This window comes from Dryobates pubescens, chromosome Z (assembly GCF_014839835.1).
Source record: "Dryobates pubescens isolate bDryPub1 chromosome Z, bDryPub1.pri, whole genome shotgun sequence".
Classification (NCBI taxonomy): domain Eukaryota; kingdom Metazoa; phylum Chordata; class Aves; order Piciformes; family Picidae; genus Dryobates; species Dryobates pubescens.
In genome coordinates this window covers 69,067,619-69,084,848 of record NC_071657.1, presented here as the reverse complement: position 1 = coordinate 69,084,848, position 17,230 = coordinate 69,067,619, and the positions used below count along the sequence as shown (strand labels likewise).

General features: G+C 42.1%; 1 protein-coding gene across 1 annotated transcript in view; it reads right to left on the bottom strand.

The window, feature by feature from the left end:
- Positions 1–17,230, bottom strand: part of MSH3 (mutS homolog 3) — a 150,150-nt gene that overhangs the window by 23,109 nt on the left and 109,811 nt on the right. Inside the window, exon 20 of the mRNA XM_054178687.1 lies at positions 8,192–8,349. Within this exon, the coding sequence (XP_054034662.1) occupies positions 8,192–8,349 (158 nt within the window). The remainder of the gene's footprint in view (positions 1–8,191; positions 8,350–17,230) is intronic.

The window sequence follows — 17,230 nt, the reverse complement described above, 5'->3', positions numbered from 1 at the left end:
CAAACGCAATTCACAGTTGCAGGAGGTGATCTTAGGTCAGCAAACTTCTCAGTAGCACTGTTTTCCCTTGCAGCAATCACAATGACTACCCTTTACTGAACCCATTGATCAACTCAGAATCACAACTGCTTGGCAAGGTACATGGCTGGAAACAGATCTTTACTGCTGGATTTCAAATAAAATGACCCAAAGGTGAAGGGAATGAAGCTCATCATTTCAGTGCTGGATGAGGCTCACAGTTCTTGACCTATGTAGAAAACATCCTTTCCTTTCTTCTCTGCTTTCTCCCTGTCCTTCCTTATAGAGCCAAAGATCACAAATGCTGAAAGCTGTTTCAAATATATCCTCAAGAATCACAGCTTGAACCTGATGCTCTCTTTCCATTTCCACATCTGGGAATGAAAGCAGACCACATGCATGCCAGGGACACGTGGAAGTACCTCAGCAGGACAAACTTCTGCTGAATCAATCAGAAGCATCAGGTCACTGCATGATAGCAACAGCTTAAAGTCAGAGGGCCTAATTTGTATGGCTCTACAACTTCATCAGGTCAAACAGACATGTAAGGATCAGCTGCTTGATGATGTCTGCACTCTACTTTTAGTTGAATGCACAACTATTGCATAAGATCAAAAATCACTGTACAAAGATAAACAGACATGAAAATACCAAAACAGACACATAACTTCAGCTCTTGAACACAGACTCAGGATCCCACTTGTGTGTGGCCATACCTATCTAACAGACCTCGTATATAGCCATGTAATACAAACTAGAAAAATTAAACTAACCAAGGTGAGCAAGTATCATCTTTTTTTCACAGTGTTTTAAGACAGTCAGTGGAATATGAACTGTGTATCTCCCAACTACAAACTCAGCAATGAGTCAGAAATAAATTTTTTAAATCTGTGACATAGATAACATGCAGGACAAAGTTCTGTACACTTGAACAGAGATCATGTCATGTGCGGTGACTGTAAAAGAGAACCGGTTTCAAGTGCAGGCAACGGCATGTCTTACATAAAGCCAAGGAATTAATCTGCTGCTTACCTAGGCCACCTACCACTACCACCTACTAACCTGTACTGCCAACCTCCTCCATCTCTGTTTTCTTAATACACCAACTTAGGCAATTCAGACTCTATCTCTTTGCCATTGTGAGGGCTGAAGACATGCTAAGAATCTGCAAACAGCAAGACAGCTCTTTAGAGAGAGAACAGTGCCTGAGAGGATAATCTACATGAGTCTTATTGATGCTTCTATTTATTCCTTTAACCTTTAAGCATGTGGCACATAACCTGCAAGAGGCAGTTTTCAAAAGGAGCTGAAGTACTGCTGCATTGTATTTGTTCAGACAAGTAAAGCTGCACCTTTAGTAGTATGTCCAATTTGGCTGATGGAGTGAAACCTCACTGGAAGATGTATGTCATCACAGTGTGACTGTGCATACTTACATCTGATCACTGAAGTAAGTGAAATAGCTTTTATTTCAAAATGAGGCAGTTAAGTGCTCTAGGAAGGAAATTCTTTTCTGTCCCTCTACCACTGCCTGGAGTTGGTTCCTTCATGGTATTCTTCCTAATGGTAGCTTGTGATTTCAATAAATTGATCCTTAAAACCCTGAACAGAAGGTGTTTGGTAATTCCAGCTATTAGGCAGCTTGTTTATTTGAACAGTTTTAACCTTCAAATTGTTATAGCATTCTTTCTCTCTCTCACTTTTTTTAATTTTGAAAATCGATCCTTGTGAAGAGTTACTTGTGACCTACAGAGAGTAGACCGAAGTCTTCTAGCTGTAAGAAATTATGTCAATAATGGATTGTAAATGGGAGCTCTTTAAAGATATACTTTCTTCAGCAGCTAAATATCATCTCTTCTAAATGCATGAGTAGGTCAAGACAATTTCTTTCATTAGTTTCTCCATGTGTTCTGTGTCCACACTTGCTTTGTATTTCATAGCATCACAGAATCAACAAGGTTGGAAAAGACCTCAAAGATCATCAAATCCAACTTGTCACCCAACACCCCCTGACTACAAGACCATGGCACCAAGTGCCACGTCCAATTCCCTCTTCAACACCTCCCGGGATGGTGACTCCACTACCTCCCCGGGCAGCCCATTCCAATGACTAACAACTCTCTCAGTGAAGAACTTTCTCCTCACCTCGAGCCTAAACTTCCTCTGGCACAGCTTGAGACTGTGTCCTCTTGTTCTGGTGCTGGTTGCCTGAGAGACAAGACCAACTCCCTCCTGGCTACAACCACCCTTCAGGTAGTTGTAGACAGCAATAAGGTTCTCCCCTGAGCCTCTTCTTCTCAAGAAACGCAGAGAGAAATATTCAATGTCTGAATAACTCAGAAGAGCTAACACAAAATGAAAGTTAATTTAAAGTAAACATTGAATGCATTTACTGCAAAGAAAAATTTGGATAGGAATTTTCATGTCAGAGAATTAATACTCAAATATCATTAAAAGTCAGTATAGATTGGGTGCTGACCTCTCCAAAATTCTTCTGAAATTCTTAAACACAATGACACGAAACAAGTCAAAATCTTTAAGCAAAGGCTGTATGAAAATACTATCCCTCATTGGAAAAGGGAAAAAAAGAAAGAAAATGGTACCAGTTTGGGCTGGATGCCCTCTGCTGTGTTCATATGAGGGGTGCTTCCTGTGTCCAGAAGTCCATGCCAGTGGGTGGACACAGGAAACCAGGTATTTCATACCATAATTCCCTGCGCCACTATAAAATCTCAGTGCAGGGTCTGGCACTTTCTCTTTCTTCCCTTGCTGCCACCCAGTAACTTGGGGCAGATATCTCCCAGCCTTCTGGGCCTGGCTAGGCCCAAGGCTGGGGGGGATGGGCAGTCTCAGATCTGGCCAGCTGAGACTAGCCTAGCAGTGGAGTGGGAGGGGGCGAAGAAGGAGCCCTGGGGCTCTTGGGTGTACCCTCAGGTGGGGATGGGAGTCTGTTTTGGGCTTTCTTTGTCACTGCACTTCTGGTTTTCTGTAAACATTCACTGCTTCTCATTTAAACTTTCATCATTTTTGCAATCTGTTTGTCTGAGTCATTATTTTTGCCCGTGGTGGGGAGGTGGTCTGCCTCAACCCATCACAAAAATACAACTCAAAATATTGTCTACTTCTTTCACATTACATAGATATCCCTTAAATAATAGACATTGCATATGGTCTGAAAAATAGCAACTTTTTGTACAAGAATGGTTTACACACACATCAACTCATAAAAAATAAACTTTAAATATGGAATTTCAAGGGACAAACTTACACAAATGCTTATATGAAAATCTATTCTAAACATAACTTTAAATAAAATATTTAGAAATAGGAGGAATGGTTTAATATCTTTGTAGTCTGATGTTATGAAGCTGGAGCCACCTAACAATAAACTTTTTACTTATTTCACAGCCTTTAGCATCCTCTTCCCAGCATCAGAAACAACGTACGGCAGTGGAAATAGCAAAGTTGGTTCTGCACATAAGAAATGGTGAGATCTGGGAGAGTCCATTGGAGCACTCAGAGACTTCCTGAAGAAATAAGTAACACAAGGAGAGTACTGCAGGAAATGACTCCCTTCTCCCCAAAATTTTCACTTTACAGACTTTTGACAGCATCTGGGCTTAGGGGTATTATGCAGTGTAAGATTGTTTTTCTCCCTCTTTAGGATGAAATTACCAATCCTACTCTAATATGTCTGAATTAGCCAGCACTTTATTGTGTCTTCACACCCAGTAATGAAGAAAAATCATCCCTGTTTTCACTGTACCTGCAAGCAACACAATTGCTTTTGCCTCTTTAAAAACGTTTAACATACTGCAGTATTTAATGTCAATTTAGAGAAGCTATAATACATAAATACTAAATATATCCAAAGGAATAAGCATAGTAACAACCTTTCAATTTCCATGGAAACTCTACTTAGAACACAAGATACTAATCCGCAATGAACGTTAATCTCTTAAACCTATATAAATTCACACTTCAAAGACACAGTCTACAAATCAAAAAGGAACTGCAGTATGAAGCACCAATATTCAAAAACTTAGCCAGCAGCAGAATTGTTGGTGTTTCTGATGCACAGAACTCTTCATGCAGTCACCCTGTTACGTATTCCTCCTAGCAGGATAGCTATGCTAATAGCAGCATCTAGAAAACAACACACCATGACAGTGGTGAAAGTAAACTTGGACACTGACATCTTCCTATGGAATGTTTTGGGGTTTTTTAAAATTAAAAATATACCAATGTTATTTTTTAAAAAATCCCATTTTCCAGTCAGACACTTGTGTCCTGCAGTGGCAGTGCAGAAAGGAGGTCTGCATAGCTGTCTTCCTATTAAAAACAAACAAGATACGTCAGCCTCCTGCCAAAAAAAAAAAACCAACCCCAAAAAAAACAAACCAAAAAACACCCCCCCAAAAAAACAAACAAAAACCACAACACCAAAACAAGGAAAAAAGTAAAACTGGGGGGCAATATAAGAGGAAATTTCTAATCTCTTCAAGCTCCTTCCCTACCAAAGAGGTCTTGGCAAAAGCTGAGGCTTTCAAAATGTACATTCAGCCAGAGACAGTGTTAAAGAAACAACGTAAGACATACCACGTTGCAGCTGAATTTATTGTTTCTCTCCAAGCATTTAAAACTGTTACAGGGATAATTTCTTAGGACTAAGAAATATCTTGACTGTAACACCACATTAACCTAGCCTGACATACTTACATGCTTCAACATCAAACCACACCAAAACCCCAAACAAACCACAATAGAGGTGACTGCTTCTTGGTCTCTCTGAGCTGCAGAACCTTCCAACTCCTTTTCTCATAGGAAAGGGTGAAGCTTATGATTTCAAGATGGTGAAAATGAAGCAGAAGTTCAGCAAGGACCAGACTGAGCAATAAAGACTATTTTGGCTACTGATGATCAAATAGAGAAGAACAGAAAACAGCACTGAAAACTGACTTACTTGGAGAGCATGATTGTCATTACCTGGATATGCAAAAGCAAGGGAAGTCACCATACAACACATATTAAAGCAAAATCATGATGCAAGTATGCTCCTAAAAGTTCCCACTGGAAGGGAGGCTAAAACAGTGTGAAGATCTAATATCCTGCAAGTACATTGCAAATGGCTAATGTCTATCCCACCAGTACAATCCCTTCCCTTAAATTACACTATAGAGAAGACAGACAAGCAGTTCCACTGATGATCTTTACAAATTCAAGTGACCATCCTGGATTTTTGAAGGAATGCAATACATAAACTCAGGGTTATTTTGCTTCCTGTCAACTATTTCTATCTCAATACAGTATTTTCAATTTCTTCTTGATTAGTATCAAGCAAATTAGTTTACTCTTAATTACCAATGCAATGGCAAGAACTTCAGTAATTCTTTAATATACTCATCAGGTGTTTAACACATTTCACGTTAAATAAATGATCACAGAATGTTTTGCATTGGAAAGGACCTTAAATATCATCTAGTTTCAGCCACTGCCATAGGCAGTGAAACCTTTCAGTAGACTAGGTTCCTTAAAGATCCATCCAACACTTCCTTCTGGGGAGGGCACATTCACAACAATCCCAAGTAATCTAGTTGAGCCTCTAAGGCTAATTGAGATAGTAGGAAAAAACGGTGCGGGGGGAAACCACGGGGGGGGGGGGGGGGGGGGGGGTGGAAACCAGGTGGGGGGAAAAGGTAGAAAACCCACCAAAACAAACAAGTGAACAAAACAAACCAAACCCCAACCAACTGAACAAAAAAACCCCAACAATCAATCCCTAGCCGGAATTTGGGTGGACTTCAAATTGAATGGTCTGAAACCTCACAATCAGTTACATACTCTAGATCTGCCTGGTTTGAAATCTAAAAGCTTCAGTTTTAACTGCAACTGTACTACCTTATCAGAAGAGATGTGAAAAATACCTGCAACACAGAGAAATATCTGAGTGGAGTCAGAGAAATTCTGAAGGGTGGAGAGAGACTTTTTACAAGGGTTTGTAGTTACAGGATGAGAGGGCTTTAAGCTGAATGAGAGTAGATTCAGACTAGATATTAGGAAGAAATGCATTACAATGATGGTGATGAGGTGATGGTTGCCCAGGGAAGTTGTGGATGTCCCATCCCTGGAGGTGTTCAAGGTCAGGTTGGACAGGGTCTTGAACAACCTGGTCCAATGGAAGGTGCCCCTGCCCATGGTGGGAGGTTGGACCTAGATGATCTTTAAGGTCCCTTCTAACCCAAACCATTCTATGATTCCATGATGCTATGAAATACACTGGGGAACAGGTGGCTCAGATACATTCATGTTCAGATTTTCACACTGCAGTAGGCCAAACCCAATTTGCTCACATTCTAGTGGGCACAGAACAAAAAGGCACTCTCCACTGACTGTGCTGTATTTCTTTTCTGCAGAACAACACTGTTGTATGGACAGAGAAATAGAAGTAGAGGAAACAGGACACTGCACAGACTTAGGCTTATATGGATAGAAATTAAGTCATTGTGAACAGAAGAACTCTAAGTTCACCTATAAAATACAGAGGAATACAAAATTAACCTCAAATGGTTAGTAACATTGTGATGTGGGGATTTTTTTCTGTGAAGTAAATCAGATCTTATATATCTCCATGTGCCCTCAAGAAATGCTCATCCACTCAATCCAGTCAATTATTTTCAATACAGGGTAGGGGAAGAAAAGTTTACCATTTTGAATTTGCAATTAATTTTGGAGAGACAATACAAATTGTTTTCTAATCTGTTCAACTGCCTAGCACTGATGTGCATCAAAGCAGAATTTCAATCATTTTTGTCATGACACAGTGAGGGATAAGAACAAACATCTTTATATGATGAAGCAATCCCAGGAAAGCAATATTTCAGATTCTCTCTTAAATGCTAACTCTGAAATGCACACTGCCATCACAGAATGAGAATTGCAAGAAACCTAATTCTACCATAGATACATAACTGCTGTGTGTGGTGGGTTGAAATTCCCCCCCACCCCCAACATTAACTTTGCCAGACCAGCTCAGTATGAAGCAAATGGAATCTGTATTTACAGGCAAAACTACACTCTACAATGGAATGCAATGCATATGTACAAAATATACAGGATTTACAATATTATACAGATATGTACAATTAGCAAACAACATGAAAAAGACCAGGGAGCCCGTTCCTCTGCACTCTCCCCCTCACCCCCTCTCCCCCTGTCCAAAAGGAGAAAGGAGCAGAGAGAACGCAGTGGTTAGACTTAACCAAAACAATGCAGCCAAGGACAGCCAGAAGCAGATTAATCTCTCCCAAGCAAAGCAAGCAGAGAAGAGATCAGAATAAAGTTTTGGTGCACTCGGTCCTACACTAGATATTTTCTCAAATGAAATTGTTTAGATTATCTTTAGTTTTCCTTTTTTTTACACCCAATAGTGATTTATTTATATTTTTCTGCTTTTCTGCTCAACCTCTGTACCAAAATTTAAAGGCACAGCCTAAAACATCACACTGTGAAACTCCTAAATAATTATCCATCTAAAATACTATCAGTAACACAGAACTTTGCTGATTAAAATGTAGATTAAAGAAAAACAGGGAAAAACCACATGGATAATCCTTGGTAATGTAAGGTTATAAACCACAAAGGTTTTGACTATGCTGATAATCTTTAACAATGACTCAGCACTATCTTAAATATGAGTCTGACTGAAATGAGCTGCCTTATTCATTCTTTAAAAGACATGACATAGACTGTGTTTGTACAGTAAACGAGCACAGCACATATGCAACCCCAAAGTCACAGTCACAGATACGTGAGTACATACAGCCAAGCTGCACAGCTGAAACTGTGACGTGATTTTCAGAGATGAAAAAACGCCAGGTGGCAATCAACCAGAAGAATAAATATGTCTGAGACATGCATTCAGACAGATAAGTTAGCTATCAGGACCTTAATAAAGATAGACACAGTAGCATTCTTACCCTTCAATGACCAAAAGATTCCAAAGCAAATACAACAGTTTACCAGAAAATTAGAATCAAAACAAAGCAACAATGCAGCTGAAATTTAAAAAGGAACTACAAATTCTAAAGCTCTAAATGAAGTTATACTTTGATATACCCACACACCTTGCCACAATAGCCTTTTCATAAACATAGAGCAAGTTGTGAAAGATTACCTGGTAAAAATACCATCCATGACACCAATTGTTGACTCCTCTGCAGGAACGTATGAGCCAATCTGTGCCATGACTGTGATCAGTGCAACCTGCTTTATATAGGAGCTCTTTCCTCCCATGTTTGGTCCAGTTATTATCATGACCCTTTCACCATCTCCCTGGAAACATAAAACAGTGGTCAAATAGATTGTCCTGTACATGGTATTTTTGTAACAAAGTCTAGAGTGTGTGTGTGTTTAGGGGTATACAGTGCAAGCCTCCTCAGGATTAAACAGCTCCCTTCACTCTCAGAATTCATCACATTTGCTTTCCAAAACGCTACAACATCTCAGACAGATAGATCTTCCTAAGACTTCTCCAGGCTGGTGAGAGAGAAACACAATCAACTTTCATTACTGTTGAATAAAATGGACAGAACAAGGGAGAATCTTCCTTTTCTCTATTAAGGAGACACAATACCAAGAACATTCTGTGCTATTTTCTTTGAAGCAAAAGAGAAACACGTCCACTTTCAGCATAGCCAGTGCTGTCCTAATTTGGTTCTCATCTGGGTTCCTTTCCAGTTAAGAGTTCTTATTGCCAAATGGGGAGAAGATCTGGCAGACAAAGATGTGATCTAGGCTTTATACCTATTCATATGCTGACCCTTGTTCTCAACATGGCAGAGAGAACAGTGGGGAATGTGAAACTCAAGGGCAGCCCTGGCTACAGTGACCACAACCTGATGGAGTTCAGGATCTTTATAGCAACATCAAGGGTGAACAGCCCTGAATTTCAAAAGAGAAGACTTTGGCCTCTTCAGAAATTTGCTAGGAGGAATACCATAGCATAAAACCCTGAAAGGCAGAGGAGCCCAAGAAACTGCTTAATAATCGAGAATTGCCTCTTCCAAGCTCAGAAGTAACGTCTCCCAATAAGAAGGAAGAAAGGCAGAAATGGATGAAAAAGGTGAAAAGGTGCTCCTGCACACCCACTGACACAAAAAGGAGGCCTACAGAGAGTAGAAATAAGACAGGCTGAGTTGCTCATCCTGGAGAAGAGAATGCTTTGGGAGACACTGTAGCAGCCTCCCAGTATTTGAAGGGGCTTACAGGATAACTGGAGAAAGACTTTCTGCAAAAGCATGTAGTCACAGGGCAAGCAGCAACAGCTTCCAACTGCAAGAAGCTTAATTTAGGTTAGACATTAGGAAGAAAATCTGCCCCATGAGGGTGCTGAGGCACTGGAACAGGTTGCCCAGAGAAGCTGTGTAGGCTCCAAACCTAGAAGTATTCAAAGCTAGAATGAGCATCTCTTCTATTGAAGACAGGCTGAAAGAACTGGGGCTGTTCAGCCTGGAGAAGAGAAGGCTCTGAGCAGACACTTCAGTATCTGAAGGGAACCTACAGGAAGGCTGGGAAATTACTGTTTAGAAGGGCTTGTAGTGATAGGACAAAGGGCAATGTTTTTAAATTGGAGCAGCGTAGATTTATGCTAGGCTTAAGGAGGAAATTCTTTATGACTGTGGTGAAACACTGGAACAGGATGCCCAGGGATGTGGTCAAGGCTCTGTCCCTGCAGACATTCAGGATCTGACTGGATGTGGCCCTGGGTTTCCTAATCTAACTGGAGGTGTCACTGTTGACTGCAAGGGGGTTGAACAAGACACCAGTAAGAGTCCCTTCCAACCCAATGCAATCTGTGAATGGGGCCTTAAGCAATCTAGTCTAGTAGGTGTCCCTGCCCATGACAGGGGAATTGGAACTAGACGAACTTTAAGGTTCCTTCCAATCCACCCAAATCATTCTGTGATTCTATAGTTGCTTGCCTTGGCACAATGTACAGACGAACAACCAGACTGGCTAAAACAAGAAATCAAGACATTGCCAAGTTTGGCACTGCTTGACTGGATCACAGATATTGTGAGCAGGCAGTACCCAGTCTCCCAATAATCAGTGCATCTAATAAGTGACATGCTATGGGAAATGAGACCAGATGCAAGAGCTCGTCTCAGCTGTAAGACTCCCTACGGTACTGCTATGTTTCTGCAGCTCCAGAACAAAACTCTTCTGCTGGTACAAGACAATTGCTAGTACAAAATTAAAACTCTTCAATGAATCTATAAAGCTTTCTCATAGCCCGAAGCAAGACTAGGAAATTGTAATGCAAGGACTCTGGACAACTAGAGTTTTCGTTTCTACTGGGTACATACAGTGAAATCTGAAAACTGATGAACTAACCAAAAGTCAGCATATTTCATTGTCCCATGGGAGAGGCACAGAAGAGAACACAAGCTGTGCATAATGAACATTAGCCACACTACTTAGTAAACTCAGAACTGATCAGGCACTGTGACAACACCAAGTGATCTCCACAGAATAAATAAACATCACAATCTCTACAGATTCATTTTTCAGCTGGGCTTTCATTTTGCTAATAGTGAAGCAAATAAACTCAGATAAGGCTGTCACCTATGTCATAATCCAGATCATACAGAAGATAGCTACAAAGAGTATTTATTATATGTAAAAAAGCATTTCGCTTTTGCAAAGAAAACCTCCATTCATAAGGAAGTTGCAATAAAGACAAACACCTAGAAAATGCCATTGTCAGGAGTAAAGGATGGATATAATAAAACACAAGTAACTATACGAGTACAGAATTCATAAAATCTTAGTCCCCAAGGTATAGTTTCAATACTGCTACTAAAAATTCATCAGGGGCACCATTTGGCTCAACACCACAGAATTTATAGATACTCAAAACCAGAATGAGTTCATCTGTTAAAATGCACAAATTACTTGCATGTGTTTGGTATCCCTCCAGGGTCTCTCCAACCATGTTGTGAGACTGGTGGCTGGTTTGCAAAGCCAGCTTTCAGAAAGAACATATGCTGTAACATCAGACCAGAGAACCCATCTGCCCTTACAATTGCATGCAACCATAAGCTAAAATCTTATTATTATTTATGGCTGAAGTTAAAAGCACTGAAAGGATTCAGGAATATTTGGGGAAGAGGGGGAGAATGGAAGAATAAGATATTTATTTCTGGGCACAGCTTTTGATAAAATTAGGTATTCAACAACATTTCAGCTGAAAATGTGACAGGAGATCCTGCTGATTAAAATACATCAGTTTAAAACTAGAGGTATTTTAATAAACTGAGTTCCCACCCACCTCTTAAAGAAGGGAGAACTGAAACCAAGAGGATTCTGCTGGGAACACCTGATTTTGTTTAGAAAGCCAACATAAGAATGGGGCTAACAGAGGAAAGTGCATGATGATTACTGAATGAAATGCTGCATTTTTTGTAAATGCCATCTGTCGCTTGTTTGGTGTTGACAAATAATTTTGAAAACATTCCCTGAAGTACTGCACAATATCTGTATCATTGTTCAGTACAGAGCAGCACTTAAAATTATTTCCCAAAAAAACCTTATGAATTTGAAGGGTATTTATCACAGCAATGCTCCACACTGACATCTGTTGCATACCAATTTTATATTTACTGTATGAAAAAGCAGGTATGTACTCAGAGCTAAGACTCTATTTTATATTTACTAAAAACAGTGATGTAATATTTCAAAAGAGATCATACAAGGGGGAAGTTTAGGCTCATGGTGAGAAGAAAGTTCTTCACTGAGTGAGTCATTCATCATCGGAATGTGCTGTCCAGGGAGGTGGTGGAGTCACCGTCCCTGGAGGTGTTCAAGAGGGGATTGGACATGGCACTTGGTGCCATGGTCTAGTCTTGAGGTCTGTGGTGACAGGTTGGACTCAATGATCTTTGAGGTCTCTTCCAAACTTGGTGATACTGTGATACTGTAATCATAAATTGCTCTGCTGGGAAGGGACCTTTGAAGGCCATCTAGAGGAGCCCCCTTGAAGTGAGCAGGGATATCAATCAGATCATGTTGCTCAGTCAAACCTGGTCTGGAGTGTTTCCAGGGTTGGGACTTCTACCACCTCTCTGAGCAACCTGGGCCAGTTTTGCCATTCCCATTATAAAAGATTTCTTCCATCTGGTCTAAATCTCCCAGCTTTTAGTTTAAAACCCCTACTTCTGTCACAACAGGCCCAGCTTTCTTATAAGCTACCTTAAATTATTGAAAGGTCACAATAAGGTCTCCCCAGAGACTTCTCCAGGCTGCACAACCTCAAGTGTCTCAGCCTTTCTTGTGGAGTCTCCTTCTCTGATGACATTCAGCACCTACCTGAATGTGTTCCTGTGCAGCTTGCCTTGCATGATCCTGCTTTGGCAGGAAGGACAGTCTTATGGGGTGCTGCAAACCCCTTTTCCCCCACCTCCATCAGCAGAGGTTTGAATGGGGGGAAGACAAAAGCACGATATTGCCTTCCCCTCCCCCCTGAGGGCTTGGGCACCCATTCTTCCCACTGGGAGCTGAAGCCCCTTGCATGTATTCACCCATGGCAGGAAGCCTGTGCTGGGATTTGGAACTGTGATTGGCTGGGTTCTTCACGTCCAGTATGTATTGGCACTGGACACATTGTCTAGGAAAAGCTTAACCAGAGTGACCAGAAGGCCATCTGCACTCTCAATCTTTGATCAGTTTTAGTGCTCATTTTGGACTCACTCTGGATTCGTGGCAAAATTGGAGATCAGCACTTGAACCTGGCTTCTCCCCGGACCTGCCTACCCTGGGGTTCTGCTCCCTGCCTGCTACTGGAGTGACCCTATCTGCCATAAAACTGCAGTGGTTGTCTAGCACAGGCCAGCAGTGTGGCTTCTCTTGCACTGCTCAGACAGTGCTCCTACACAAGTTTTGCCTTGTGGCAGCTGTGTCTATGGACACTTTGATTCTGGCAGGTCCCTTTTCCTTTGGACTTGTGCCACCTTACCCACAAATTGCATTATAAACCCGCAGTTCTGAAGCCTGCCACGGAATAGAATAAACCAGGTTGAAAGAGGCCTTCGAGATCATTGAGATAGGTCCAACCTATCATCCAACCCACCTAATCAACTAAACCATGCAACCAAGCACCCTATCAAGTCTTCTCCTGAACACCTCCAGGGATGGTGACTCCACCACCACAACGGGCAGCACATTCCAATGGCCAATCATTCTCTCTGTGTAGAATTTCTTTCCAATGGCCAATCATTCTCTCTGTGTAGAATTTCTTCCTAACCTCCAGCCGAAACCTCTCCTGGCACAGCTTGAGACTGTGTCCTCTTGTTCTGGTGCTGGTTGCCTGGGAGAAGAGACCAGCCCCCACGTGGCTACAACCTCCCTTCAGGTAGTTGTAGGGAAGAGAGACCTAGGGACTATCTCCAAATTCCTGCTCCATCCTCATCAGTACAACCAGCATTTTCATTGGCTTTCCCTAAGGTCCTGGGTTGCCTCAATTTCATAAGTGGAATAAAGCTATTTTGTGGTTTAGCCTTTTCCACTTTCTAAATTCTCTAAATTTTACTGAAGTTGCCCATAAGCATCCTGGTAGACCAAATAGAACCTGTAAATAAAATCTAACTAGTTTATATGTCATTTTGGGGCAGGATTTTTGGAAAAATGGTAAAAAATAATGATAATTCTATAACTCCCACCTCATTAACTTAATCCAAACCAAAACAGTCTAACTCTATGATCTCTGGAGGTCACTTCCAACCCCTAACATTCTGTGGTTCTTCACAGCAGAGGTGTTCTGGCCCTCTCATCATTTCTACGGCCCTCCTCTGGACCCACTCAAACAGGTTCTTCATGTGCTGAGGATTCCAGAGTGGGCCACAGTACTCCCCATGGGATCTCCCTAGAGAAGAGTAGAGGGGAGAGAATCATCTTCCCCCATCACCTGCTGACCATGGGTGTTTTTTTGATGCAGTACAGGATATGGTTGGCCTTTTGAGTGTGAGTGGACATTACCAGCTTATGTCCAGGTTTATATTGGAGGGGATGGCTGGGCTCATGAAGAATCAAGCTTTAAACTAGATTTGAAGGGGGGAATAAGCCAGGGATGCTTGTGAGGTGGTGTGCCAGCTGCACTGCTACTTCAGGGGAGGTAGGGGAATGAGCCATGTGCTCGGGAAGATGCAAAGCTATTGAGGAGTTAGGACTCACAGGAAAACCTGGGAATGATCAAGTAGAAAGAGAATGAGGCTAATGATATTACCAGGCCTTCATGTGATAGGCTGAGGGATGACACACCAGGGTGGGAGGGATGGGAAGAGCTAGTAAGGGTCCCTCTCTGAAATGCTTCTATACTGATGCAAAATGCATGGAGAATAAGCAGGAGGAGGTGGAGATCTGCATTAGGCTGCATGACTGTGATATAACTGGAATTACAGAAACATGGTAGGACAGCTCCCACGACTGGAGTGTTGTCATGGATGGCTCTGTACTGTTCAGGAAAGACAGACCAACAAGGCAAGGTGGTGGTGTTGCTCCTTACGTGCCAGAGCAACTGGAATGTGTCAAGTTCTATCCAGGGGGGGAGGCAGAACAGGTTGAAAGCTTGTGGGTAAGAATAAAGGGATGTGGAAAGGGAGGAGAAATTGTTGTGGGTGTCTACTATAGACCACTAAACCAAGCAGAAGATGCTGATGAGGCCTTCTACAGCCAATTGGAGGTAGCCTCTAGTACACACTCCTTGGTACTCATGGGTGACTTCAATAACCCTGATTGTTACTGGAAAGGCAACACACAACCAGGTACAGCCAGTACAAAAGGCTCTTGCAGTGTATTGATGATAACTTCTTGATGCAGGTAGTGGAGCAGCCTATAGAGTAGTTGCCAGGGCATGTAGGAAGGCAAAAAGGAAGGCCAAAGCCCTCTTGGAACTAAAACAGGCAAAGGAAGTTAAAGAGAGCCAGAAGGGCTTCAAATACATCAATAGGAGAAGGAAGAATGGGGAAAGTGTGAGCCCATTGCTGCATGAGGAGGCAGCCCTGATAACTGAAGATGCAGAGAAGGCAGAGTTGCTGAATGCCTTTTTTGCTTCAGTCTTTACTCCTAAGACTGAACTCTCCTATGAATTCCAGACCCCAGATGAAGGAGAAGAAGCCTGGAGGAGGGAAGACTTTCTGCCAGACATTGTAGACTGGGTTAGGGATCAGTTATGTGAATGGAATATTCACAAGTCCATGGGCCCTGATGAGATGCACCCAAGAGTGTTGAGAGAGCTGGCTGAAGTTGTCTCTCTAACACTTACCATCATTTTTGCAAAATCCTGGCAGACAGGAGAGGTGCCTGAGGACTGGAGGAAAGCCAATGTCACTTCAGTCGTCAAAAAGGTAAACAGAATGGGTAGATACAGTGACACCAGTGGATGTAATCTACCTTGACCTTAGTAAGGCTTTTGACACTGTCTCCCATAACATCTTTCTAAGCAAGCTCAAGAAGTGTGGGATACAAGAACAGTGAGGTGCATTAGGAACTGGTTACAAAATAGAGTCAATGGTGCCAAGTCCAGCTGGAGAGCTGTAAGGCCCATTCCAACCCCTAACATCCTGTGATCCCATGAATACCCCCAAGTCCTTCTCCACAATCCCTTCATCCCCCCCAGCCTGTAGTGACACCTGGGACTGCACCAGCCAAGGTTCAGGACCTTGCACTTGCCCTTGGTGAAACTCCTGAGGCTCACATAGGCCCGCTTCTCCAACTTATTCAGGTTCCCTGCGTGTTATCCCAACAGCATTGCCAGCCATACCACTAAGTTTGGTGTCATCAGCAAACTTGTTGAGGGTGCACTTTACGCCTAAGTCGCTGACAAAGATATTAAACAGTACTGGTCCCAGTACTGTTTCCTGAGAGAAACCATTCTTCATCCATATCCATCTCCATCTGGACATTGAGCCATTGATCATTACCCTTAAGATGTGAACATCCAATTCTTTATCTACTGAATAGTCTACTCATCAAATCCAAGTCTCCAATTTAGAGAGAAGGATATTGGGAGTGACTGTATCCAAGACCTCACAGAAACCCCAGCAGACAACATCCATAGGTCCACCCTTGTCATGTAGTCATCATAGCAAGCTACTACATAAAGACAGGTAAATACTTTAAAAATATTCAACAAAACATGTTAAAAGGCCAGATTTTAATTTTTCAGGAAGAAAAAAAAGAGATGAAAACAAACTAAAATATGATAAATATCTTATGTCGTAATTTATTGCAAGTACAAGTGAAATGTTTCCTATGTATGGCAATTGCATATTTCTAGCAATTTTAGGTAATTTAGATCATAAAATGTAGGTAACATTGCACAGAAAATGTTAAGAAATAGCGCTCCCACTGTCTTTGACCTGTTGACAACAATACCATCAAAGTCATAGTCTTACTACTTCTCAACATCATTCTCTGTTGCAGAAAACAACAGACTAAGAGAGATTTACATGTAACACACAACCTGCAAGCTACACCTTGCAGAAGCAATCTTTATCATATGCTGTGAGAGACTAAAAGCTTGTCACTCCTGGTGTGACTCAAGAAAGATAAAATAACTTGCTGCTTGCCCCGACAATAGCTGATGTGTGTTGGGCAGAGCCACTGGAACGACTCTTGGGAAGGTGCAAAGACAACATTGCTCACTGGACCACAGCTGGTCTGACAACAATGGACTGAGGCCACCTTCCGGAATATGCATAAAACAAGATAATCTCCACCCATCAAGAACCCTCTCTCTCTCTTCTCTCTCTATTTTCTCTCTCTCCCCTTCGGATCCATCCACTTTATTTATGTAATAAATAGTCTAGCTGTTGATATTTTTGGCATCGTTTGTGCCTCTAATTATCCAGTTCTGGGCCCCTCAGTTTAAGAAGGACATTGAGACACTTGAACGTGTCCAGAGAAGGGCGACAAGGCTGGTGAGAGGCCTTGAGCACAAGCCCTACGAGCAGAGGCTGAGGAAGCTGGGATTGTTTAGCCTGGAGCAGAGGAGGCTCAGGGGTGACCTCATTGCTCTCTACAACTACCTGAAAGGTGGTTGTGGTCAAGGGGTTGGTCTCTTCTCCCAGGCAACCAGCACCAGAACAAGGGGACACAGTCTCGAGCTGCGACAGAGGAAGTTTAGGCTCGAGGTGAGGAGAAAGTTCTTCACCAAGCA